At 45.4% G+C, this 26,019-nt stretch overlaps 9 protein-coding genes across 9 annotated transcripts; 4 read left to right on the top strand and 5 right to left on the bottom strand.

The window, feature by feature from the left end:
- Nucleotides 1–47: 47 nt before the first annotated feature.
- On the bottom strand, nt 48–2,343 carry L199_008071 (uncharacterized protein; the record flags this gene model as incomplete). The annotated part of the gene is made up of 3 exons (XM_064893756.1): nt 48–1,239; nt 1,306–1,865; nt 1,930–2,343. 3 exons carry the CDS (start codon nt 2,341–2,343, stop codon nt 48–50), a joined length of 2,166 nt encoding a protein of 721 aa, XP_064749828.1.
- Nucleotides 2,344–2,752: 409 nt separating this feature from the next.
- On the top strand, nt 2,753–5,383 carry L199_008070 (uncharacterized protein; the record flags this gene model as incomplete). Its single annotated transcript, XM_064893755.1, has 8 exons — nt 2,753–2,796; nt 2,861–3,026; nt 3,095–3,346; nt 3,478–3,618; nt 3,687–3,836; nt 3,909–4,309; nt 4,398–4,515; nt 4,613–5,383. 8 exons carry the CDS (start codon nt 2,753–2,755, stop codon nt 5,381–5,383), a joined length of 2,043 nt encoding a protein of 680 aa, XP_064749827.1.
- A 255-nt stretch (nt 5,384–5,638) lies between these two features.
- On the bottom strand, nt 5,639–8,026 carry L199_008069 (uncharacterized protein; the record flags this gene model as incomplete). The annotated part of the gene is made up of 8 exons (XM_064893754.1): nt 5,639–5,664; nt 5,745–5,893; nt 6,040–6,334; nt 6,423–6,605; nt 6,689–6,878; nt 7,024–7,288; nt 7,365–7,530; nt 7,621–8,026. The coding sequence occupies 8 exons, from the start codon at nt 8,024–8,026 to the stop codon at nt 5,639–5,641; spliced, it is 1,680 nt and encodes a 559-aa protein (XP_064749826.1).
- A 149-nt stretch (nt 8,027–8,175) lies between these two features.
- Nucleotides 8,176–9,592, bottom strand: L199_008068 (uncharacterized protein; the record flags this gene model as incomplete). Its single annotated transcript, XM_064893753.1, has 4 exons — nt 8,176–9,035; nt 9,232–9,384; nt 9,443–9,490; nt 9,553–9,592. The coding sequence occupies 4 exons, from the start codon at nt 9,590–9,592 to the stop codon at nt 8,176–8,178; spliced, it is 1,101 nt and encodes a 366-aa protein (XP_064749825.1).
- Nucleotides 9,593–10,080: 488 nt separating this feature from the next.
- On the top strand, nt 10,081–11,094 carry L199_008067 (uncharacterized protein; the record flags this gene model as incomplete). Its single annotated transcript, XM_064893752.1, has 7 exons — nt 10,081–10,118; nt 10,185–10,196; nt 10,293–10,382; nt 10,523–10,632; nt 10,702–10,732; nt 10,792–10,887; nt 11,031–11,094. The coding sequence occupies 7 exons, from the start codon at nt 10,081–10,083 to the stop codon at nt 11,092–11,094; spliced, it is 441 nt and encodes a 146-aa protein (XP_064749824.1).
- A 438-nt stretch (nt 11,095–11,532) lies between these two features.
- L199_008066 (uncharacterized protein) lies at nt 11,533–14,216 on the top strand (the record flags this gene model as incomplete). Its single annotated transcript, XM_064893751.1, has 13 exons — nt 11,533–11,868; nt 11,970–12,076; nt 12,145–12,176; nt 12,279–12,336; nt 12,400–12,539; nt 12,638–12,828; nt 12,917–12,976; nt 13,043–13,066; nt 13,126–13,212; nt 13,277–13,752; nt 13,819–13,875; nt 13,954–14,041; nt 14,115–14,216. The coding sequence occupies 13 exons, from the start codon at nt 11,533–11,535 to the stop codon at nt 14,214–14,216; spliced, it is 1,758 nt and encodes a 585-aa protein (XP_064749823.1).
- A 271-nt stretch (nt 14,217–14,487) lies between these two features.
- L199_008065 (uncharacterized protein) lies at nt 14,488–16,174 on the bottom strand (the record flags this gene model as incomplete). The annotated part of the gene is made up of 11 exons (XM_064893750.1): nt 14,488–14,508; nt 14,603–14,688; nt 14,789–14,821; nt 14,951–15,284; nt 15,425–15,489; nt 15,565–15,617; nt 15,702–15,746; nt 15,820–15,838; nt 15,924–15,937; nt 16,006–16,062; nt 16,155–16,174. The coding sequence occupies 11 exons, from the start codon at nt 16,172–16,174 to the stop codon at nt 14,488–14,490; spliced, it is 747 nt and encodes a 248-aa protein (XP_064749822.1).
- Nucleotides 16,175–16,472: 298 nt separating this feature from the next.
- L199_008064 (uncharacterized protein) lies at nt 16,473–23,602 on the bottom strand (the record flags this gene model as incomplete). Its single annotated transcript, XM_064893749.1, has 14 exons — nt 16,473–16,642; nt 16,707–18,265; nt 18,320–18,561; nt 18,642–18,705; nt 18,767–18,954; nt 19,029–19,486; nt 19,554–19,840; nt 19,897–20,375; nt 20,429–20,892; nt 20,948–21,482; nt 21,535–22,242; nt 22,314–22,409; nt 22,480–23,061; nt 23,126–23,602. The coding sequence occupies 14 exons, from the start codon at nt 23,600–23,602 to the stop codon at nt 16,473–16,475; spliced, it is 6,309 nt and encodes a 2,102-aa protein (XP_064749821.1).
- Nucleotides 23,603–23,989: 387 nt separating this feature from the next.
- Nucleotides 23,990–25,968, top strand: L199_008063 (uncharacterized protein; the record flags this gene model as incomplete). Its single annotated transcript, XM_064893748.1, has 5 exons — nt 23,990–24,124; nt 24,200–24,394; nt 24,449–25,070; nt 25,136–25,250; nt 25,311–25,968. 5 exons carry the CDS (start codon nt 23,990–23,992, stop codon nt 25,966–25,968), a joined length of 1,725 nt encoding a protein of 574 aa, XP_064749820.1.
- Nucleotides 25,969–26,019: the final 51 nt, after the last annotated feature.

Below are 26,019 nucleotides of genomic sequence, written 5' to 3'. Positions count from 1 at the left end.
TAGGACACATCCAACGATCACTGTCCAATCTCAACAATGCAATACAATCATAACATCCTCATTCTCATCCCTTCATCATCCCCACCCCCATTCCCGTTCCCATTTCCATCTTCCTCACCCACGCCTAAAGCCCTTTGAGCCTCTCTCTCTTCCTCCCAATCTATCCCTTCTCCTCGATCGACCACTCTCAGATAATATTTCCTGGCTGGAACACTAAGTCCTGTGGGGAGGTTCGCAAGTATATCCCGTCTCCTTCTTCCTTCTTCATCTACACCCTCACCCTCTGGCTGGTCTTGTTGAGCAGCCTGAGCTTGAGCTTGACGTTGATTCTCACCAACCACGACCCTCATACCTCTTTCTCTCCTCCTTATGGCTCTACCCCTCAAGCTCTCCCACTCAGGTACAAGCGTGATGAACCATAATAAAATAGGTAAGATCAACTGAGTTTGGATTCTTGATGGTCTAGATCGAGGTTCAGGTAATAAGGGAATCTGTCCATCACCATTTAGGTTCGAAGGTGGTAAGCGAAGTTGTCTGGAATCTGTGGATAAGTGGAATCGAGCTATCCAAGATGTAACGGTCGATCTACTGATCCTAGCTAGATTGGGTTGTCGATTTGCACCATTAACATTGAGATTGACGTTGGCAGGGGGATTCTGATCTTGGACATTTACCGCTGGACCGGGTACATTTTGTTCCTGAGCTTGAGGTTGAGCTTGATTTTGTTGCTGTTGATTCTGGTTTTGGTTTTCGTTTCCAGCTTGAGCTTGTCGCTCCCTATTCCCAGCTCTGATTTCCCTCGTTACTCTTCCAATATTACTCAAAGCATCTATAATCCACCAACCGCTCGCTAAGCCCACAATAACCCAAAATCGATTGTCGTTCCATTTCATTCCCCTCGTCATCATCCATACCATCGCTGTCATCTTCAATGCTGACCAGAACAGGTGAGGAAGGACGGAAAGGGGGATGTATGGGATTCGAATATTGAATGTTCGTCGATAGATCACTCTCCTATTCGGGCGCTGACCTTGACCTGAATCTTGGGTTCGACCAGGTAATGTAGGAGTATGTTGGATTTGAGTTCGGGTAGGTGTAGGAGGAGGAATAAGAGATTGGTGATATATCGGTTCGATGAGTGGTAACAACGTCGTGATTCGAAGATAAATGAAGAGATGAATAAGTTGAGAGGCGGTGAGTTGGGACAATGCTGGTAATTGCAAGGTGTATATTGTCCCGCTGCATCACACGACAATGGTCGGAGATCAGCCAAAGTATGCTTAGTGAGTTGGGCTTTGTACTCACTCAACCTCAACTTGTACCTTGTCTCCGCCCTCACTCATTTTTCTACCAGTTGCTGTGGCCCACAAAGCTCTAATATCTCTTTCCACTCCATCCCTCTTTCGTTGTTCCCATACATTCTTCATATCGTCCTCCGTATCACCCTCAAAGGCAATCTGCCAATTTTCCCATCCTTCTTCCCTACTCTCTCTCGAGGTCGCGAAGACCCTTATTACGGACATGATGGCTTCACTTGCCTTTTCTTGAGTCATGGTAGGACGAGGAATCATCTCATCCCATTTCAATGGTGCCATGCCTAAAAGATTGAGCAAGTGATGTCGTGAGGTGAATAAGAGGTAATGTATCGTATCTCCCAGAGCTAACGAGTTGGTACTGGTGGCTGAGGGTAACGAGGGAGACAAAAATGGGGTTGAGGGGATTGCAGAATTGACGTGATTGATAGTCTGCTGAGGAGGTAGAGGGAATTCAGATAGGTTCTGATGCATTATACCAGATGTAGGGAGGGGTGTGACGGGTATCCGTCTAGCTACTAGATGTAACACATAAACGTGTTCTGGGTCGATCTGTTGGAATCACCCAAAAATCAGTATTAGACATACTAGCAGAACGAGGCTTTTCTGTACTGACTTTGCCAATGATATCCTGCAGAGTCTCATTATCCCTGACGATTCTACCATGATAAACCACTCTCATACCCTCCTTCTCCCATGTACCTGCACCTTCGAGTCGTCCATGTACCAAATCATCTTTGATAGACGATATAGTCTTGGTAAGGGATAATGGCCACCCTTCCTTTCTTCTCGATCGAGTTCCACCCAAATCACCAAATGGAGTTTGTATACTTATCCTCACAGTTCCACTTGGTCCAGCCTCGTCATTGTTGTCAGAATGGGTGTACGGTGTACGATGTCTTATAGAAGAGGAAGAGGGTGGGTCGGCTGTGTTGGGTCCTGGTTGATGTCGGAAGGAAGTTGTCAGAGTTGGCGAAGGGGGAGGTAGGGGTGATGCTCCTCCGTTGGTATGATGAGGTTCCGTCTGCATATTCGCGAGAAGGCCTCTGGAGAAATAGAGAGATGAGTTGTGGGTGGCACTAATATACCGGATACTTTAGATGATCATAAGATCATATGAAGCAGAAGAACTTGGTAACGCACATTCGACGTGGAAATTCAGACATGCACCTATAAGTAAGTTACAGCACATCATCATCATCACACTGACTGCACTGCGAGATGAAACTGACTTCGGACATCGCCACCGATCACTCCCCCTTGCATGATTGCCGAATCGGGTAATCCTCCACGTGTCATCAAAACAAATCCCAGAGCAACGCGAGTGTTTTCCCAAGTGCAAGTTGAACAAACAACAACATCACCAGCAACGATATCATCATCTCAAACAGCAGCTACACTCGTCGACTGGAACCCTCTGATTTATAGGAAGGGTTTGCATGGCTCTCGACAAGATGGTAAACCTGACTGCAGTACCTCAGGAGTACGTTTCTTCCTCATGTCTCAGACGGATATCCCGCTCACACGGGTGTTGATCCTCTACCTAGTCCTGATGCGACCACGTCTACCGTCTTCTCAGCCGAACTATCAACTATCAACTCTCAATTGATTAATCATGGATGGACCAAACGCCCCTTGGATCTATCTGCGTTAAGTGCGAAAGATCATAACGAGGTGGTATCGGTGTTATTCGAATTACTAGGATCAAGCGTGGTAAGTTATCGGTCATACATGGCTTATAAAAAGGTCATCACTGAATTTGTTGACTTTTGGGGTTTTAGTCCAACGTAAATAATCTCGAAGCTATGGCCACACGTCATCGAACATTACAATACGAATATGAAAGAATCCAAAAATCCAATAATAACTTCAAAATCACGAATGTGAAATTACAGCAGGAGACTAACGGGTGGAAAGTACGTTGTGCAGAGGTGGAGAAGAGGTTGACTCTCGAAGAAGCTAAGGCGAAAGAGCTAAGAGAGGAAGTACAGAGGGGTAGGAAGGCTTTGGAAGGTGTCAGGGTCGCTGCTCAGGTAGGTTATTTCACATTCAAGATGTTCTCCATATATTTCTAAAAGTCATCTTCACAATGCCTGCCTTTGCCTTCTTCTTCTTGTTTACCACTCACACTCCGGAAGACTGATCCGAAGTCCATTTGTTTCAGCACGATTCCAAGAAAGTGCAAATGAAGTTAGACAAAGCCCTTTCGCAACTATCCAAGCAGAGCGAATCACAGTCACAACAGAGATCGTCCGGGTTGGTTCTACTCAATCCTATACCGGCCGGTAGGATTCAACCTGTAGCTGTAAGCTGAGTTTTCTTCGATTGTGTCTTGGTAGCACTAGCTGATATCTCATTGATTGCGATGAGCAGTCAACTGTTTCTCCTTTACTCGAGCAGACACTGAAGGATATAACAGATATAAGAGAGAGTCTACAAGAAGAGACAGAAGCGTTCAGGACAGTTGTAGTATCTACCGGAAATGCTCTGAGGGAAGCAATAGCAGCATCGCAAGGTAAAGAGGTGAGTTTGAACTCCCCCACATACTACACCAAGGGATTTGATGATTAATCTGATAATGATTATATACACCAGCCCCCGGCAAGATTGATGCAATCTCAATTTTTCACCCTCAACACCTCCCAACTACGTCAATCTCATCTCAGTCAAACATCAGCATCTACATTCCAATCTTCCTCTTCAACATCTCATCCATCTATCGCCAACACAAGATTACAATCTCTCATCTCAGAGATACGTACCAAGCTGCTGGATAACGCTCCTCCCCCTCCTCCCGTAATGATTGATGGGGTGTATGCACCCGGTCCAGAAGAGGTGGAAGAGCAGAAGAGGATAGAGAGGGAAAGAGAGAGGATCAGGGGGAACTTGGAAGATAGGATTAAAGATCTGGAAGTGGAATTGGTCTGTGCCAAGAGGCAGGAAGAGGAATCTAGGAGGGTAGTAGATGAGATGGCAAGGAAAGAATTAGAAGCTGCGTGAGTAATTTTATTAAATGGATTGTCATGCTCAAAATAATTGTCAAGAGATAAGCTGATAATCTTTCGGCTGGTTTTGTATGGACAGTACGGCAAAAGGCGATATGGAGGGTATATTAGCGAAACAATTGGATTTGATGGAGATTGAACGTAAAGCCATGAAGGATGGTAAAGAGAGGTTGGAGAAGGAGAGAAAGCAGCTGGAGGTGAGTTGAGCTGTACTCCCTTGGATGAACTCTCGGTGCAATCCTCTCGATAAAAGGGGCATAGGCTGATCATCAGATGCTCTTTGACTTTAATTAGATCGACAAACAAACGTTCATCGAAGAGAGAAGACGATCCGAAATGGATGCTGTATTATCTATGCTCCCACCTTCTATCCCTTCGTCGACAAATCAATCACCTGCAAACGCAGAAGAGGAAAGAGAAGAGGATGTTCAGATAGCCATACCTTCTTCACCTGGTCCATCTACCTATCATGCCCACATCCCATCTTCACCTTCACCCCTCTCACCACTTGTTCACGGTAAAATCCGCACACCGAAACCCAAGAATCATCATACAGTGACGAACCGACGTAAATCCCTAAAAACAAAAACGCCTTTATCGAGATTAGTACTTGAGAAAGCTGTGAGGCAGAAACAAGCTTCTTCTGCCACTGATGATATAGGATCGAGTGTATTGGGAGTAGAAAGAGGACGAAAGACCAACCTTGTTGGTTCGTCTAGTCAGATTGGAAGGACTATGTCACCTTCTAGGAAAGGGAAAGAACGGTCTACCTCTTCTCAAGGCGTCGGACAGGGACGAAGCTTGGGATTGGGTAATCCACCGAAAATCCTTTCAGGAGGAAATAAAGCTAGATCAAGTTCAGGAAGTTCAACTTCTACTTCCTCCACATCGTCGAATAAAGGAGCATCGTCCGCATTTAAAAGGTCCTCTGGACCGATAGGGGGAGGAGCGGGAGCACTGAGAAGTTCAACCGGTAGTACTGCTCCAGCTAGGAAAGTCAATTTAAACAAAGTTGGTGGGATAGGTCCGATGGCAGCCAAGAAAGCCAAAGGTGTATGGAGATAATTGGGGTATGAATCATATAAACCGATTTGTTTTAGGTTAGTAGGCCAATAGTATGGACTTTTTGGTATTTGTTTGGTTGTGATGTATCTATTATATATCTCATCCCGAAAAACAAGAATGCACCTTTGCGATTCGTATGAACATTATTGAGTCGAAATGAAATAAATCATATGATCAAATCATGACGATGAATGCATTTATCCATCGAGTTGGGTCATATCTGATCTATTATTGTTATACGCCGTTGTATCTCATCTATCCTAATAGTTCAGTTACGACACCTATTGACAATCAACCCAAGTTTAGTATCCCATCGAGAACGATTCATGAGATAGAAGGAAGAAATAAAAGGAAGACTCACCAGCAGCTATCGTCTCACCATTTCTTCTGATCAATACCCTACCCATCTCCTTATTCTGCTGAGAAGTTTCGATAGGTATCCTAGCGTTGTTATTAGATGTCGATCGGAGGGTGATTTCAATCGTGGCTGTCATTCCTTTTTGTAGCACTCTGCGGAAGCCCAAAGAACATATGATATATTAATTTTCAATGCCCAATTTGTCACCAAGAATCAAAGAAAAGAGCCTGAATCATTCGAGGATCGAAACAAACACGAAAGATGTGTTTTTTCATTCGATAACCGACCAATCACTCACCTGGGATTCTTCTTGGTCACTTGACCTTTCTCCAAAACGTTAACCAACCTACTTATCGTAGCAGGAAGGTTCACCGAATGATGGAACAGCTCAACCGAAGTTCCAATGATGATTGGTGATTGTAAGTCAAATACCAATATCTGAGTCGTAAATTTAGATACCAAAGGAACAGGTAGACTCGTCGGACAGAGGATGGTACCGATTGATAAGTTGATGGAATCTATACCTGATAGGTATAGGGTTACATTTTGACCTGATACGGCATAAGGAGCAGAATCTTCATCTACTTCGATGGCTGCGGCCGTTGCCAAAATCATAACAGCTTTAGTCCTCTCTTTCTCTGTCGCTAACATGAGTACGATGAATTAGCCTATGCCACTCACTTCTAACCGTAGCTACCTCATCTCCAGGTACTGCTCTCAACCTATCACCAACCTGTACCACCCCACTACACAGTCTACCTGATACTGCCACACCGGACGCGATCGCAGTCTGACCTTTGAACACGTTCGATACAGGTATTCGTAATGGACTTTCATAAGGTCGAGGGGGAACTTCGACTTTGTCTATTACATAACATCACGAGACAAAGTCAGCTATCACTTATTCTTCTTGCGATCGATTTATCTGCTCGTTTCGCTTGACCCACCTAAAGCATTTATCAAAGTAGGACCATCATACCATTCTTTCAATTCTTCAACATCGTTCTCCAAAATATTTATACCTTCCATAGCGGCCAGAGGCATAAAGGTAGTTTTGGCAGAGGCGAATCCGGCCGAAAGCAAGAATGGTTTTAGAGCTTCGACAATCTCTTCGTATCGATCCTGAGACCATGAGACCTGTGGGCAAGACAAGATATAAGCTATCAGCCAATTCAAATTTACATAACAACTTGAAATAGAATTAGGAAGACAAATAATCTCTCTTGATGTTTCCGCGGGAATACTGATCATGGAAAATAGGAAAATCAAGAGGAACACTTACAAGATCCATCTTATTGATCCCAACGATAATCTCCTTAACTCCCAAACTCCTAACTAACCAAGCATGTTCTCTAGTTTGTCCACCACGTTCGAAACCAGCTTCGAACTCTCCCGGAGATCCATCAACCACCATTAACGCTACGTCCGCTTGGGCCGCACCAGAGATCATGGCAGGTATAAAATCCCGATGTCCAGGTGCATCAAGTAATGTATAATTTCTATGAGGCGTTGTGAAGTGTGTGGTAGCTATATCGATGGTAACTCCTCTGCACAAAAGGAGAAAATCAACGTCAACATCGTTTTCCCGTTCGATGATAGAAAGAAATGCAATGTTCGACTTACCGATCACGCTCATCACCCAATGCATCTAGACCCCAAGCAAATGCAAAACTACCTTTCCCAATTTTCTTACTTCCTCTTTCATTGGCTGTTTTTTCCTTCTCACTTAACTCGCCTATATCATATAATAGTCTACCCATCAAAGTGGATTTACCAGCATCGACGTGGCCTATACATCAAGCACAAAAAACATCATTCCGTCAACATCAATTCTCACAGAGTGACAGTGGATGCGAAATGACGGCGCAGACAGACTCACCCACAACGATCAAACTGATATTCTTCTTTCCAGACTCTTCCTCCTCTTTCCTGACTTTCGCTATCAATTCCTCAGTCTTCATTGATAACGCAGCCCTCTCCTTGTACTTTTCCTTCTCAGCTTCCAAATCAACCTCTTGGTCAAGATGCAAACCTGCCAAATCCTGCTGCGCGACAGTCAACGGACTCTTACTTCCACTTCCCTTATTTGTAGGTGTATTTGACCCCGACGATCCCGCTTTGCTCGTACTGTTCACAGGCGAGTTCGGCTGAGTCTTGGGCTGAAGTTTCGATTTGGGCGTTGTACCCGTCTGAGTACGTGGTTTACCTGGTAAAGAAGCTGATTTCTGAGTGATGGAAGCTGCTTTGGCGGCTTTAGCAGCTGAAAATTGATTATTGGTTAGCATCAGTCGTCTTTGGTTAGTCAGTGAAGTACAGGCAGAAACATAGAAAAACATAGCAATGAATGTGAAAAAAAAACGGTGAAGTGGTGAACATGGTTATATAATGGTACATCTCAAGCCAAAAGTATATCTCGCGTTCCTACATTCTACTGTCACTTTGAAGTGGGTTTAGAGCCTGTCCCTTTCGCTTGTTTCTTGACTGTCGTATTTAGATCTGCCGTGCCCGCTCTTCCCTGCCTCTTTCGAAGTACAACTTCATCTGGACTTTCCGCAAAGGCCTCTTCGAATCTTTTCGTCAACGCTGAGATGTCTGTGGCGAGGGGTACATGTAGATTGGTGATTTCCATGTCTGTTTTACTTTGATCTGCGGATGATGCGGATGTGAGGATAGAGAAGAATGTTGAAGGTGATGAAGATGACAAATGCGATTTGGCTGTTTGGGGGATAGTAAGTGCCGAGAAGATATCTGGATCATCTTGTACTGTTGAAGTGGAGTTAGGCTCATCAATGGCCATCGTGTCTTCTGACAATTGTGTCGGTGCTGCTTTGGCGGCAGATTCCTCCCTTGCCGCTCGGGCTGCTGCCATCTTCTGGGCTAATTTCGATAATGGTTTTGACGCAGAGTCCGAGTTCGGACTTTGTGTGCCACTTGCTGGGGTGGACGACGATGGAGATTTGGTAGGTGTTCGAAGTAAATTTTCGGCAGATTGACCGGCGGCAGCAGCAGCAGCAGCAGCTTCTTTCCGTTTTTGAGCGAGTAAAGCAAGTCTTGACATTGGCTTAGCTCCATTTTCAATTGATGGGACTGCTGGTGCTGTAGGTGCGGGGGAAGGTGAGGGTGAAGATGAAGTAGCTTGTTTTCTTGATAGGGATAACCGCTGCAAGGCCGTGAGCGGCGGTTGTGGAGAATCACTCGATGAGGAAGATGAGGGTATTGACGAGCAGAGATTTCTAGGTCGACGACGAGGTTGTTCTTTAGGTGTAGGACGAAGTGAGGGATGTGGAGCTTCGCCTGATTTGGACGAAGCTCAGCCGTATGTTTCTACTGCTTGATATATATATATGACAGATAGGCATTTGTAGAAAGATGTATCCTTCCGCTAGAGATGTACCAGCAAACCCAGAAGAATGAAAACATGAAAAGATGGAGAACGAAGTGGAATGAAAAAACAGTAATTCAAAAGGAAAGAAAAGGATCTTCAGCTCACCTTTCTTCTCGTGATCCTGTCTCAACCAATGTACAGCTTTCTCCACATCAAACCAGTAATGCCATAAGGAATCGGCGATCGCATCGTCCGATATTGGCGGTTTAATATCTTTTAAAGCGTTTCGTGCGATTGGCATAGCCGATGCCATTTGAGCTTTTGAGAGACAGAGTGAGCTTGTTGGTCAGACTTTGGACCGATGTAACTAGCTTACCTTGCTCTTCTTGAGAGTAACCTTCCTCCTCTTCCTCATTCATCTCGTCTGAACATATCAAGATGCCATCAGCTCTTGCTCCGCTCTGCCGAAGAAAGCAGACCGCTCACCATCGAGATCCATATTCCTGACGAATCTGTGTCTTGACATTTTGGGCTATTTCGTATGACTACTGTAATGGTATATTGGTATTATTCACTTGAGATATGGAGACAAGTCGAAGAAGGTCAAGAGGATGTGCAGTGATATAGCTAGCTTCCTTTTTCTTCGCGATGACCATCCCACTCAAACCCAACAAAATGGTGACGTATAAGAGAAACAGAACACCGGAGTAAGATCGATCTCCGCTTAAAAAAGGCCCCCTCGTGGAGACCGCGTGCTGTCACTTTGCTTCCGCTTCCGGCATAAGATATCGACTGGCTAGTAGTGACGAGGACGGATTGGGATATAACGGTATTTTGTAAGGCACAGCAGATAGACAGATAACTATGACCGAGTGAGGACAGTTGATTGATATATATATATAAAGACATAAACGTTGATCAACATTCCTCAATCCATTCGTACATTCATAACCCTCCTCACACTTACATATTGTATCCGTCTCGAAGACATACTTGTAAAGCGAATCAATCAAAATGGAAGCAATCAGACAGAACCCAGCAGAGTTATTTAGGTGAGTACCATCGTTCCTTCAACCACCCATGGTCCAGCTCACATGCTGATCATTTTTCTGTAATAGATTTGTAAACATGTAAGTTCCGCATAGGGTTCTGTCAAATCGTCTAGTCTAGCTGCTTTAGATCTCGACCTCTCATTGGATCATTACGTGCTGACAATTGCAATGTAGCGGTGTAGGAAGTTTCGCCGTAGCAGGAGGAATTGGGTCACTCATCAATCATTCCTTCTCAAGTATAATTATCGGTATATACGAAGTAATGTGAATATCTTTCATCTAATCCTCTCTCTTCAAATTCCATCATGTCTTCCGGTATATCACAACCTTATCAGATTATGCCGTGCATGTCGATGCATCCCTCTTTTCGCACATGAATTCAAGCTGATTATATCGCATCATAGTATCGGTGCCCTCATCATCTTCCTCGAAATCCGCACACCCACAGAGGAACATAAAGCCTTGGTCCACAAGTATGCAAGTTTCATGCATTCTTTCATTGGTCGAGGTGTCTGTAAGTTGTTCATCTCGTGGAGGTGTTCCTTGGGCGTTGTTCGTCAGCTGATCTATGTGTATACTATAGTCTACCTCTTACTTGGTGTCCTTATGCTCAAGTGAGCTGCTCCTCTCACACTAATCCCCTTTGGGTTGTAAGCTGACTATGCATCTACAGTTACTACACTATTCTCTACGTGTGTGGTACGGTCGTAGGATTTGTGGGATTAGCATATATCGCATTGAATTTTGTTCAGATGTTCGAAGCTCCTTCGTGAGTAGACTTTCTTTTCATTAATCAATCACTTAATATCGAACCTCACTCCTCGGATCATCACTCCTCATAACCCTTGTTCCATTAGATGATTCCACTATCTCTCATGATAACATGACTAATGATCTACCGTTCAACTGCAGAACGATGCAACCTCCTAACACCGATCCCGAATCTCAACCAGTCTGGCAAGGACCTACCGAGTAGGCTACAGTACTCGGTCAGTCCCTACGAGACTAGGAAGTGTCTTCGATTCCCATATCCGTACCCCGTTTATCTCGCCTAGACACATACTTCCGGTGAATCAGTACAAATCCGCCCTTGTTTATGATCATACACTTGAGAAAGACATGAAGTCGATCAGACTAAGATAGATGGTAGTTGCTTATATATCAGTGAATGCTCATATACCATATGAATATGAAATATATCTATACATACATATCAATATCAAACTATGATATCAGCGCTTCTGCTATGTTACGGCCATGACCGCATGTGGTATCACACCATCGGTCAAATCCGTGTGTTGTGCCCACTAAGTTATCTATCACACTAACGTATCACCTCCTCGTCGAGGATACATCTTCACTTGACATCTTCTTTTATCCTCTCAACAAATCCGTCCACATCTAAGTATCCAGCATGTCCGAGAAATCTCTCACTTCCTCTTCTTTACCTCTGCCCGCTCAGTCCCCTTATAACGGCAGGAGGAAATCCAACTATCCCAAGATCCTCCTCGGTGTCTTATTCGTCCTAGCTACATTAGTGAACTTCGGACCATCCATCTCATCCCTCAACCCACTCAGAAATGATCTAAAGTTCGTAGATGATGAGAATTGGATCGATAGATATGATCAAGGGGACATAGAGAAATGGTCGAAATGCCCTCAACAGCCCAAAGCTTTGTTTCCTAATTCTACTTGGGAATTAAGTGATGAGGAGAAGAAGAAGGTGGTTGATACGTTCTCGAAAGCTGTCGTGAGTCAATCATGCATCATACCTCCTGTCATTTACTATATAGTCGGACTATAATTTTGATAAATAAGCTGATTGTGACCATATGATTCGATGTACTATAGCAAATCCCCACCGAATCATTCGACGATAATGGAGAACCTAACGAGGATCCAAGATGGAAACCATTCTTTGATTTCCAAGCTTGGCTGGAAGACACTTTCCCACTTGCGTGAGCAATTTGTCTCTTGCCGTCGTGGTCGTTATAAGCTGACGAAGGCAATATGTCAATGCATATAGTCACACAACAGCCAAAATAGAATACATCAATAGTAAGTCATCATAGAACATTCCAACTCAGCCCGGCTCGACGGCTGCCTGCGAATGCTACATAGATAGAAATAAGACTGATCAATAATTGTAATCGTATATAGCTTTGGGTATACTAGCCACTTTCGAAGGAAGTGATCCATCCCTCAAACCGTTACTACTGTAAGTATCCCTATCCAACGAACGAAAACGAACATGATTAGATCTCTGACCCGGTGACTTCAGTATGTCCCACTACGATGTGGTCCCCGCGCCATCAGATACGTTCGACCGATGGACTCATCCACCTTTCTCGGGGTATAACGACGGGACGTATATCTGGGGAAGAGGTGCGGGTGATGATAAACCATTACTTGTTGCACAATGTAAGTGTAGCATGACCAAAAAATAATAATAGAAAGCGTCTGCTTCTACTTTCAGGGAGAACAGTGTTGACTGACAGAGCATATGCGAAATACTATAGGGGAGGCAATCTCCAACTTACTCGAAAACGGTTTCAAGCCCCGACGAACTATCATCTTCTCCCACGGCAACGACGAAGAAGAGGTATTTGCTAGAAGAGGTCAAGGCCACATTGCACCTTTCTTGGAAGAGAGATACGGTAAAGATGGATTGTTGATGGTCATTGATGAAGGTAGTGGTTTGATTGATGATGTGAGTGGTTTGATGGATCTCCGACGATTGGCTATTAGCTTTGCCATATTGCGGATGAGATAGGCTGACTCAATGGTTGGTCGCCTAGTTCTATGGCGCTCCATTTGCCATCCCAGGTATGGGTGAGAAAGGCTATATGGACATAGTTGTGAGTGGCCGAGCTATCAAGATCTCCGAGACGGATGACCAGCTCACGCTGACTCGATGACAATAGATTTCAGTCGGTACTGCTGGTGGTGTGAGTGGAAAATCAAAGAAAATCATGTTCCAAGACTATCCAACTGATAGATCCTTTAGCACTCCTCCGTCCCTCCTACTCACAGCGGTATAGGTATCATGTCACAAGTTGTTTCAGCCTTAGAAGATAACCCATTCCCTAACAAGGTCAGTACAACTGAAACCGGCCTCCATACTCTCAGCTGATCCTTCTGTTTACCTGCTTTCTCAGCTTACCCCCGCCTCACCTCTTCTGACCTCACTGGAATGTGCTCTCGCCCACTCTCCATCTGTGCCATCACACTACTCCAAACTTCTCAAATCGGAAGGCCCCAAATCATACCCTAAACTTGCCAAAGTATTAGCTAAAGAAAACCTCAAATCGAAAGCTATGGTAGGAACGACCACAGCAGTGGACGTCATCAACGGAGGAGTAAAAGTGAATGCTCTGCCTGAACTTGTTACCACATTGATCAATTTCAGAATCGATTTTTCAGAATCTATCAATTCTACTCAAGCGCATGTGAATAGACTCGTATCTCACATTGCAAAAAAGAATGGATTGGATTATCACGGATTTGAAAGTAAGAAAAGGGAAGAATTGGGTGGGAAGTATATCTCAGTGGAGTTGTTGGGTTTACCACTTGAACCTGCTCCGAGAACTCCTGCTGAGGGAGGGGTTTGGGAGTTGTTCGCTGGGACTGTCAAGTGAGTCAACTCAAGACCTAACCATTCAAGGACGAATGACTGATAGAAGTGATGTTATTTTTGTAGAGCTGTCTTACCTGGATCCAACGGTGAAGAAAGAATCGTTACTCCCTATGCTTCGACGTGAGTCAAAATCACTTTTCTTTCTTCAATAGAATACTGTCCTTCTTGGCTAATAGGATTGTGTGATCCTGATTGTAGCGGAAACACCGACTGTAAGATGTATTACAACCTTACCAAGAACGTATATCGTTTCATGGGATCATCAGTTTCAGCAGGTTCCAATGCTGTGAGTAAAAAAAAAACACACAAACAACGCTCTCAAGTAGTATGCTAATTATATGCTTTTGAACTCAAATCAGCACACTGTCGACGAGAAATTCGCGATTGAGGGATACTTCCAAATTATCAAATGGGTTCACGCCATCATTCAGAACTCGGATTCTTACGATGGCGAAGAGTAAGCAATAGCACCATAGAAAACGGTGGCAGGAAGGATGGACCGATGAATCAAATGGAGAGGTAGCCGAGATGGAATATAAAGTAAGAGATTGCTCATTGGGAAAATATACGGGATAAGGAAACAAAGAGAAGAATCGAGGACTTTTCAGTATCCAGTAATCATGAAGAAAACATATGAAATCCAGAATACCAATATACCGGATATAGAGCATATGCATATTTAAGGATACTTCCAATGTCTCTGTCAGAGCTGTATATATTTTTGAACTGGATTTACCAGAGATTACCAGAGTTCTGTCAATCAATGAAATCAGCTCAGTATATCCCCAGAGTAGAAGTTCAGGGAGGAAAAAGCTGAAAAGCATGAAGTATGAGTTGGAGGACCTACCCCTTGAGCCGCTTGTTTCTTCCCTCCTTGAGAGGCACGAGAGGATGCTCGATCGGCTTCTGTCTCATCTTCGTATCCGCCAAAGACTGCGAGGTAGAAAGCCGTCATTAGCATATCCTGGCATAACAGGTCACGGGACGTATCTGCATATATATGTCTGGGAGATAACAAAATTAGTGGACATACGAGCTGCACCCATTGAAGAAGCACCTCCAGGGCCTATAGATGTCGACAAGTCAGCTAATGTCATTCTAAGCATACAGAATATAACATGACCAGCTGAGATATTTTGACTCGGCTACTCGGCATGGTCGTACGGCCCTCCCATTATACTGAAGATTCACTCACCCTCTCTAACCTTTCTGGTAGGTCTGAACCCATGAGCAGGATTGGACACTCTTTCCGTCCTATTTTCTTCCTCTTCGATATGAGCCCCACCATCTCTAACAGGTTCAGCGTGAACTCTCAATTTCTCTAATCGTTCCACTTCTACATCTACCCCATCCCCACCGTCTCGGGGAGGAGCGAGGGAAAGTGCATCTTCCTCTTCGTACTCTTCGCCGAAGAGCTGGATGGACTGTTTACCCCCTGGTGGGTCTCGGACTTTACGGGAAGGTCGAGGGACGGTAGTCCGGTTGGAAGGGAGGGAAGAGGCTTCGGTGGTGGGGTCACCTATCTCTGCCTGTAAAGTATTGATCATTATGGTCAGTAAAGACATTGATATTAAGCTGATTTTTGTTCAAGAATGTAGGTAGGCAGAGCAAGTTGGGGGGATTTTGGGATTTTGGTAAGATGATAAAGTGAAGATATTGCTCGACTTACCTCGACGAGATCCGCAACAGCAGCGTCCGTAGCAGCTTTACTGAATCTACCGAAAGTCGCATATTCTATCACAACAATACAAACTGTCAGCTGATGCTATACTTGTATCATAACCGAGCAAAGTACAAGACTACACTGACTAGGTAATTTTTGAATTTCAGAGAAATTTTGATTGACCGTCACCCCTGCTGATCTATAATCCATCAAGGAATCATATCAGCATACACGTACTGTTCTACCGAAGTCCATTGACAAGCTGAATAGATGAAAGACATACTTGAGGAATTCGAGTAATGATCTTTTGGAGAAAACGATCTTATCGCTATCAGAAGTCGTCATCAGCTCATGCTTCTTCGTGAACATCGACGAATATAGAGTCATTAGCTGATACGTACTTGTCCCAATTCATCATTCCTTTTCCAAATCAAAGGTCTCAACCAGATCAGCCATAGCCCATAACCACATTCTCGTCGTTACGACGAATCAATTCGAAGCTCACCGATGGTACCTCCCCTATGCATGCAAGTGATCATGTAAGCTTTTGCTGTGACAACAAGGCATCAGAGACTAAAGCAACTCACCAGGTCTTAGGTGCGTCCATCTCGAACGGATGGATGGGAGTGAAAGTTGACGCTTGACTGCGAAAGGAACATCATTCAACGTGATTGATCGCATTCCACCATATCAGCTTGATTGCCTCTACAAATACCAGATTGTTATGTATACATACTCTTGTCTTTCGCCTGACATCTTGTTAGTGGTATAAGTGACTTTGTAATGATTGATATGTATTCAGAGATGCACACTGATAGTTGATAGTTGAAAGATGATAGACGACAGTTGATTTTGATTTGTCTACTATACTCGTAGTTACTCGGTCGCGTCCCGTCCCTCCACAACGGTGCCGTGATGATCCGTGCGTCATCTTACGTTGTCTCATTGTGGCACCTGGGTCACATTCCAAAAAATGCAAACACATATTCATGCAAGAGATCTCAAGCTCATATGTATGTATCTCATGAGTGTACGAGCCGATAATGTGACTCTCCTACTTATCCCTCGCTCCTCCCATGGCACTTTCAAACAACCTTCCACCAGGACCACCCGGTCCACCTTCCCTTCTTCCACCTCCACTACTACCTCCCCTCGCACGTTCTCTATCAATCTTCACCCTTTTCGATGCTCCAGGACTCTCCTCTCTCGTCTGAGTACTCGAATCTACCATATGTAAATACTTAATCAGCGCTTTGCTCCTTATCATGTGGTTATCCAAGTCACTTACCCTCCAAAGCTCTCTTCCGAGAATCACTATACCCTTCATCCCTCGTGTGAGCTTGAGCATGTGAATTTTCATTGGATCTGGGACGAGAGGGCGATACCCTCCGTTCTCTATCTGACTGCGTAGGGGTAGGTCCCATTCTCTGAGCAAGACTTGGTGCTCTACCACTGCTGGTCGGTGCGGATGAGCTTGTGCCCGGTCCAGGACGAGGTGGGAGAGCATGCGCCAATCTGTTGGTTGTGGTGGTGGTGGTAGTGGTGGTCGTAGATGAAGGTGGGACTGAAGATCGAGTTTGTCGAGGTGCTTCCACTATCCTATCCGCTTGGGTTTCCGTTTTCGGAACAGGGGGCGGTGGAAGTAATTCCCTTGGAGCAGCTTTATCCCTTTTAGGTGTTCGATCACCGCTAGCAGCCGTGTTGCCATTTCCAATAGTAGGTGCAGAAGGTACAGAGGGTGGAGGACTTCTTCGATTACTTGGTTCTCGGGGAGGTGGTCGAGTATCTCTACTCCTGGGTTCACCTCGTCTATCCCTATCTCTCTCACGATCATCTCTAGTATGATCTCTTTCCCTTCTTTCCCTATCTCTTTCTCTATCATCGTGCCTTCTATCCCTTTCTCTTTCTCTTTCCCGCTCACGCGCCCCATCCCTCCTGGCATTAGGAGGCTCATCGATTCTTCTAGGTTCCTCATCCCTCTTCCTCTTCTCCCCACGATCATCTCTGTCTTTCGCACTACGTTCTTTCGTTTCTCTAGTACTGCTACTACTCTTCTTATCATCTTCTCTTCGATGAATGGTATCCCTAGAACCGCGTCTCGATTCCCTTCGATCATCAGCCAGTCTATCATGTCTAGCTTGAAGTAAATCTTCCTGTTTCTTCCTGTCTTTATCTTCGTCCGTGACAGCTGTCGCAACTTCACGTGGCTTTTCCTTGTCCCTTTCTCGGTCTCTATCATCTCGTCTCCTCCTATCTCTGTCCCTGTCCCTATCTCTGTCTCGCTCGCGTTCACGATCCCTATCCTTATCTCGATCGTCTCTATCTCTTCGCGATGATCTTCTAGATCCGACACTAGCTTTCGATTCGACACTGCCACTCCTATGTGTTCTAGAAGCTGGAGCAGGTGAAGCTCGTCTAGAGGAGGACGGGGTGGGCGATTTGGGTTTAGCCGGCTCTACTGACTGCTGAGGGGCGGATGGCACGGCAGGTGCAGGGGTAGGTGCAGGGGAGGATGAAGAAGGGGGAGGCGCAGGTCGTTTGATACCGAATTTCTTGGCACGGGCAGCTGCACGGGCTTCGTCGACCGAGAGATCCGAGGGTGGACCCATAGTGGCTGTCGATGATGCTCCGCTGGCAATACGCGCGGCGGGTCCTGTAGGTGTAGGTCCATTGCGTCCGTCAGAAACGGATCGAGTAGTAGAGGCAGGGCCGGTGGGAGCGGCTGAAGCTCGGGTGTGCCGAGGTGCAGCAGGAGGCGAAGCGGGTCTCACAGGAGACGCTGCACGTGAGGCAACTGGCGTAGATGCTCTGGGGCTTGAAGTAGCAGGTTCGGGTGTGCCCCTATGTCTAAAATCAGCATTGAGTGATATTGAGTGTGTGTAAACAGTATAAGAGGCTTACTTGATTTCGTCTTTGACAGCTGGTGGAATAGCACTAGCAGAAGACTTGGATCTACTTTCCTCCAATTTCTGACGTATTTTCTCCCGATCAGTGACGATAGGTGCTGTTGGTACAGGTGTGTTGCCGCCAGTGGTAGCAGCTTGTGGTGTAGATCCACCATTGGTAGCGGGACTATCAGTTCCTCGAGGTCCGGTAGGTACGTTTTTGGCTTGAGCGGCTTGAGCGAGACGTTGATTGTTAGGCTAATACAGGGTCGAAAGCGATAGTCTGTCAGCCCGCATATTGGGCATATTGGTATCAAATCGAAGAAAGAGAGACATACATTGAATTTGGCAAGTGGAATATACGGTCTAATTTCTTGTCGTTTCTTCAGACCGGACAAGAACCTGCGGAATCACGTGAGCTGAAGTTCTGGTGTTTATGACACTCTTGGAAGGTCCAACTCACGAAAGACACATCATCTTGAGATCATTAGTGATCTCTCCGTTTGCACCGCTCTGCAATTTCTTGACAGCATCCTCAACGGATTTACCGTGTGTGTCTAATACAGGGAAGAATTTGATGATCTGAAGGGCAACGATGATAGCATTCTTGTTATGCATGAATTCCGCTTCCGCCCAACATGATGTCAATGCCTAGCAGAAGATCAGTCAGACCAAATATCTATGCTCTTGATCAAGCGACAAAAAAATCAATGATGTGTACTCACTCTTGTAAGGACAGTATGACACTTGTAATAATAGCTTCTGAAATCTTCCCATCTCATCGGCTTAAGTGGGTCTGTACTTTTCCTTCTGAACAGCATTCCAGGTAAAGATTCGGGTTCAGATCCTTCTTTGGAGGTTTCGGGCAAACCTAGCGCTTCAGTTCTGTACTTCTTTTCATCCCTGTGCCAAGCGTCTAAATCCGTCAAGATAGCTGCGAGACATCGTCCAAGATTACGAGCCTCACTGTCTGTACACGAGAATATACATCCCGCCAGATTGTCATTGAAGAAGTTGTTGTAGGCGAACAGCGTCGAAAACCCGGGCGTACCGAGATCATGAGCCATTCGAATGAACTTCGCGACGAATACTGCATCGCAGGGTGATAAGATTGCTCGAGGGTAGAAACAGTATTGATGTAATTTGCCCGCGAGCTGAACCGGGTTTACTTTCCCGCCTTTGGCTAGGAGATAATCTAAAAATCAGTCAAAATCCCAAAGACACACCTGTGAAGTAGGTGATTGACGTACAATCGCCAAACCATTTGCTAGACTCGGCTTTCAGCCTTCTCTTGACCACGGCATTCACCTCCTTCCCATGAGCTTCCTTTTCTTTCTGCAAAACAGCCACTCTGTTCTTCAATCTAGTCAATTCCGCTTGTTGTTCCGCAACAGCGACTTTGTCTTTCACCATGACTCGCCAACCAGATACGACCGATATATTTCGATTGATCGATTTGATCGCTTCGTCATACGATTCAGCAGAGTATGCAATATCCTGCACGGTGAGGTGCCAGAAGATCACGAAGAACTGAGCGCTGCAAATTAGAATGCGATCAGCATCATATCCAAATCGTTGAGGCGCAGGTCTCACCTCAATTCGTCCTTAACTCCTGCAGGCAGAAGTGACTCAGCCTGGTCCATCGTGAGGGTCAAGGCAGCAGGCCACCATGGTTTGGGTTTGGTGCCAGCCTTTGTTGTGGGAACAGCATCCCCATTCACATGTTCCACTTTCACCTCATCCATGACTACATCTTCGCCGTCAACTTGCGGGGTGGCACTCATGGGTGAAGCAGGAAGGGCATTGGCGTTTATGGCGGGAGAGTTCAGTTTCTCTACCGCAATTCCAGCCTTTCTCTCCGCTTCCAATCGCTTCTTCACATCGGCATCACGTTCTGCTTTCGCTCGTTCCAGTTCCGCATTGAGTCGTGGTCGCAGTATCTGGAATGCTATACCGTATTCAAGACCGAAATCATTCACTAGTTCTTGTAGATTGGGTGTACCCGATAACTGTTCTTCCGATGATAGCTGTTCCACCAGGAAGTCGCCAAATTGCATAAATGCAGTGTGACACTGATATTGGTATCAGCCTAGAGATCATATTCCTTCACTAGCCAGCCACTCACTGTATCTTGAACCAAGTTCATAGCTTTTATAGGAGTGTTGGCCAATTTGTCAACCACCGCTTGTCTCGTCTGAGCCAGAGCGATCCAAATCGGTATAGCCAGTCTAGTATCTCTGAGAGCATTGACTAGTCTCGGTAAGGATTTCTTGATGTTTTTCAGCTTGTCTACAGGGGCTTCCTTCGGCTTATCCGTTCCAGGTTCAGGTGGAGGAGCAATCTGAATTCTAGTAGCGTTGAAAGCCTCCCGAACCATTTCTTTCCCTCCTCCATAAGCTTGGAGTTGGGTATCGGAAACACCGTCATTGGGTACAGGCTCTATACCAGACATAGTACTCATCAATTTCTCCAGTATGATCAAATCGCCTGATTGACCCCGCATAAGTCGGTTGATGATGTATTGTAACACCGGTCCGAGATCCATATTAGTATATCGACGATTGAAGTCACCAACGAATTTTGATAATCCTAAAAGGAGGGTATTTCAGCTGACGATTGAAGACCACAGAACCAAACGACTTACGCTCTAACCATAATGCGACACCAGTACCCGTTTCGTTCAACCGCTGAGCCCTATCATCAGATAGAGTATCCAGCATAACGAAAGTAGCTACATCGAATGATAGTTGTGTCATGTATCGACCGGCATCAACGATAGCTTGACCGATGTTGGGGTATGCCTTCACTTGAGTGACAGCTGTGGTCCAGAGGAAAAGCGGATTGCCATGACTGAGCTTGGCCAATGATCGAGCAGAATGTCTTTCCGCTTGAGTAGCCGCGGAGGCCGAACCACTGGTCGAAGAGGAGGTGACTCTTCGTAGAGCCTTCTGAACTTCCTTCGTACATTCACCCGCAGCATGAGCCGCAACAAGACATGGACTCTTGCCCTTGAAACTACATGTACTATCCCGCCATTCGCCATATAGATTATATCGAACGGTATAAGGCAAGAAGCTGAGAAGTGACCATAATTCGATGTCGAAAGCGGCAGTGGCATCGGAGCAAGAAAGAGAAGGTAATAGGGATATACGTATTATATCAAGCCACGGGTTCATCTCCTGTGTTGTAGGCTATGAATATCAGCTCTGGATGCCGATCCAAAAAACTCACCTCTAGAGCGACAGATCGATCCACCGAGTCCACCAAATCCAGACTCGCTTCCTTTTCCTTCTTCAATGCAGCGAAATAAGCTACCCCGATTCGACATATCTTGACCATGATCGACGCATCTCTTCCTCCTAAACCACGGATCAGGGACAACCATCGAAGACCTTTTGAATGTATATCATCGACCGTTGTCCACACTTCCATTTGTTCCCGCCAGTCATGATAAAAGAACTCAAACCGCTTCAGGCTAGTCTCGGGTGGAGGGGGTGAGTGCAGTGTTGGTACCAGTTCTTTCGTATTAGGCGGGGCGTTGGGTGCATTGACGGTCATATCGAGATCTTCTCCTTCGTTGTCGACTGTAGGTGAGGTATAAGATCGATATAGGTCTTTTAAAGCATACGAAACAGTCCGCAGTATGAGATCAGCAATGGCAGTATGACTCTGAGCTATCCAAGGGAATCGCGCGAGGAAGTACAGTGCCGAAGGTAAATCGCCAATGGCCAGAAGTGCTTGAGCGAGATGTATTCGCTGTTCTGGAGGAGGTTTAGGTGGAGGACCACCTGATTCAGCTTCTTTCGACGTTGATGCTGCAGGTGCGTCGTCATCTAGTAGGACCGAATTTGACAGTGCGTTCGAAGGTCCAGAACGAGAGCTGACAGATGAGTGCCATTTTTTCCTGATCTCCTCCATCTGAGTGTCATCCGGCGAGAGCTGATCAAGAGAAGGATAAATGAGCGATAGTTTCAAGTAATTGTGGTGATTGTAAGTATTAGCTGACGCACGAAGGGTAAGAGGTCGGCTAGGCTGACGAAGCCATGTTTGATCAGAAGAGCGGCCATATAGGTGAGACCCATAGGTGTATCCCCTCCTTCCGCTTTCTACGAAAAATAATCATCATTAGCCTGAACTGAACCCGAGAAAGAAGAGCTCGATTTCTGCTCGACTCACTTTATAGAAACCAAATTTGAATCCCAATACCTGAGCAAGCACGCGATCACCACCCGCGTTTAAAGCATCTCCGATGCTATCCAGCTCGTTCTCTGGCCATGATGCCACAGCTTTACCTTTGCCTTTCGCATTCACGCCTATAGCTGCATTGCCCCATGGAGAACGTTTCAGCAGGTCCAAGAAGAACCTCCAATGTACAGCTACGTGACAACTAGCAATTTCAAGGATAATATCTAAGACTCGTGGTGGTGATAGATTGAAATAACCTATCAACCCCATAATCTTCGACCAAACCCTTTTGGCTCTTGCTTTTCTGTCTACCTCACTCTCCGCTAACGTTTCTTCAACTGAATAGGGTAGCGCGTCCGGACCTGTAAGTAGGACTATAAGACCTGAGAATCCCTCGGAACATTCTCTCATCAGGTTGTATTTCCTCTGCTTGAAGAATAAAGTAGTATTCTTCTTGACCAATGCACTCTGCAGTGCTCTTGGTTGACGAGGGAAGGGGTGTAAGCCGAGATCCACTAGTCGATCGGGATTTAACAGAAGATTGGCTATGTGAGTTGGAAGTTTATGGTTCTCCTGCAATAGTGAAACACATGAGTTTCCGATAAAATGACTATATCCGAAGAAATGTGGGACCCACTAAAAGAAGTTTTACGACTGGAAGGCCTGAAGAGATCTTTGGCTTTTCTTCCGCTTCGGCCATTTCTGTATCTTCTTTCGGTTTCCTTTCTTCCTCTCTATCCTCTCTTTCTTGCTCTAGCATCTCCACGACATCCACAAGGGCCTCGCCCAGCACCTCCACCTGATTCTCGTCCAATTCCTCAAACACCTTTGTGATGAAATCCGCCAACACACCAGCTTCCAATTCGGACAAGAACAGACCGACGAAAGTGTTGGAGAGGGGTATCGAATCGAGCGTGGTAGATGATGAGGAAGCTTGTCGTAGCTGGTCATCGATTAACTGTTTGATAGTATCTTCACCTCCTGATGTCCAAGATGCAAGAGCATCGAATATTTGGATTCCGACATCGTGCGGGAGTACCTCCTGTGAGCCAGACGCTAAGGTATCGTTCGCTCCGGAAGCATTAGACTTTCGAGATCCACGCCGAGGAGGCATCGTGAACTGTGCGATACCCGTATGTATAAGTGACTATTGTTCTGATGTCGATACGAAAGAGAGTCTCGGATGATGATTACTAGCAAAGTCAAAGTCACCAAACCACAAGCTGACAGGCATGGTTGGTCATGACGGACTTCGCCGCTTACCTTATGTGCCACAGGGGAGACCTCTGCTATATCACCGATGTATCGCCGCACACTTGCATGTTGTCTTCATCCTTTCTCGTTTCGTTTCTTCCACATCATCGTTGATCTGCGTCATCACTTTTACCATTAACAACAACAAAAACAACAACATCACCTCTACATCCGACTGCCCATCTCGATTGTCTATCAGTACATCCACTAGACAAGGGCAACAGCGTCAAGCCGAAATCACAGTGAAATGGGGAAGAATACCGATCCTACGATGGGTGGTCTAGATGCATTGGTAGCGGCAGCTTCGTCAGTCGCAGGACAAGGGAAGAAGAGAGCAGGAAACAGGAATGTGTCGATGGATATGATAGATCCTGCTTTGCAGGTGCGTATCCTTGCTCAACGGATATCTAGTCGAGGTTCGGGACCATGGTAGCTGATTCTACCTGCTTATATATAGAACGAGACTGCAACAGACGTAGCAGATGCCATGTCAGTATTCTTATCGAATCCAGCTGTTGTCCAGTTGATCGCAGAATACAATGCAAAGAAACAACATCGTCAAGTTTCCTTATACGCCCAATTACTATCTGGTTCGAATATTCCTGATACACCCGCACAACAAACTAGATCAGGTAGAATCTCAAGACCACCTGTACATCCCCCACCTATCAATCCATTTCAACACCTGATAAATCAAAATCAACAGCAACAGCAACCTTCTTCTTCATCTTCGACTGCTCTTCAGAACGATCAGCAAAATCAACTGCAAGCTATCAAAGATGCTTTAGAAAACGTCTCTTCTATCAACGATCCCAATCAAAGTGCTAGCTCTATATCAGATTCAGCAAATTACGATGCTCTATTCCAAGCAGTCAATAATAACAACAACACCAACGATACAACAGGTAATAGCTCAAGGTTTTGGAGGAATGATGGTTTATTAGGTGGTTTACCGAATTGGACAGGCCTAGAAGCCAATACCCTTGCTCAAGCTGTAGCCTCGACCGATCCGTCATCATCATCGTCATTCGGTCAATCCCAGAGATCTCTAGGTCACGGTCTACCAAATGGGAAACCCATCAGTGCGAACAGCAATAGGAAGAGAAGTGCCTCGGTCTTGGAGGGGAATGGCACGGGAGATGAGAGCTTTGAATCGACTGGAGCAGGGAACGGGAAGAGATATAAGGGTGATGATTTATCGAAATTGGATGGAGAGAATGGAGAACACTTGCCTGAATGGCCATTACCTCCAACAGGTAAAGGTGGTAGGAAGAATATGCCAAGGGAGGAATTATTAGCTAGGAGAAGGGCTAGAAATAGGGTGGCTGGTGAGTTGAGATATCATACCTCATTACGTGATAAGACCAATGTTGATTCATACCTGTCTTTGTAGCTCAAGAATCGAGGAAGAAGAAGAAAGAGTTTTTCGGTAATATAACGGATAAACTCAAAGATAGGGATCAAGCTTTCGAAAATCTACAAGCTCATTGTAGGAGATTGGAGCAGGAGTGAGTTACCATCCCTACCCCTGCTGAGCGAGATGTGCTGATGAAAGTGTTTGAATGTAGAGTCGAAGCTTTGAAAAAGGTGATACTTGGTGCAGGATTAGAATTACCCAATGATATACCTACACCGATCGATATGCCCAACACCTCCTTCCCCATCACTGAAGATACACCTATGACTATCGACTCCGTCTCTCCAGGTGAAGAAGTGGGAGTAGATCTACCTTTCCATGATCTATTTACGATAGATGATAACGACAATGACGCGGATGATCTGGATTTCATTCCTCCTTCGTCCCCTAGGAAAGACGGTGACGATGGTTCAGATTCGGAAGGTGAATTTTCAGATGAAGATGATGATGTCAATTCTCCTTTTGCCAATACCGGTACGAAGACGAAAAGCAGCGGTAAAAAGGGGAAGAGAAAGTCATCAAAAGATCAAAGTGCAGAAACACCGATAAGTACCATTGCAGAAGATGTTGAAGAAGATCTTTTCCTGCCAATCGAAGATGTACCGATCCCACCTAGAGATGAAGAAGATCAAGAGAAGGTGATGAAACAAGCCATGAACGAGTTACATGTCGATACACCCCAACAGCTCATGGGAGTCATCAAGAAGATGGTGGAGACTGCTGGGTATGGTGGAGTTACCGAAGAACAGGTGGCTATGTTAAGTAAGTTGTTAGCACTAGGTCAGGCTCAGGGGATGAGTATTTGGTAGGATCCGTGAAAAGGGGGTTGGGCCCGGAAGGATGTTAGGATTATGTACTGT

Source organism: Kwoniella botswanensis, chromosome 3 (assembly GCF_036426115.1).
Source record: "Kwoniella botswanensis chromosome 3, complete sequence".
Lineage (NCBI taxonomy): Eukaryota > Fungi > Basidiomycota > Tremellomycetes > Tremellales > Cryptococcaceae > Kwoniella > Kwoniella botswanensis.
The sequence above is the reverse complement of the archived record's forward strand: the minus strand, read 5'-3'. Positions and strand labels throughout refer to the sequence as shown.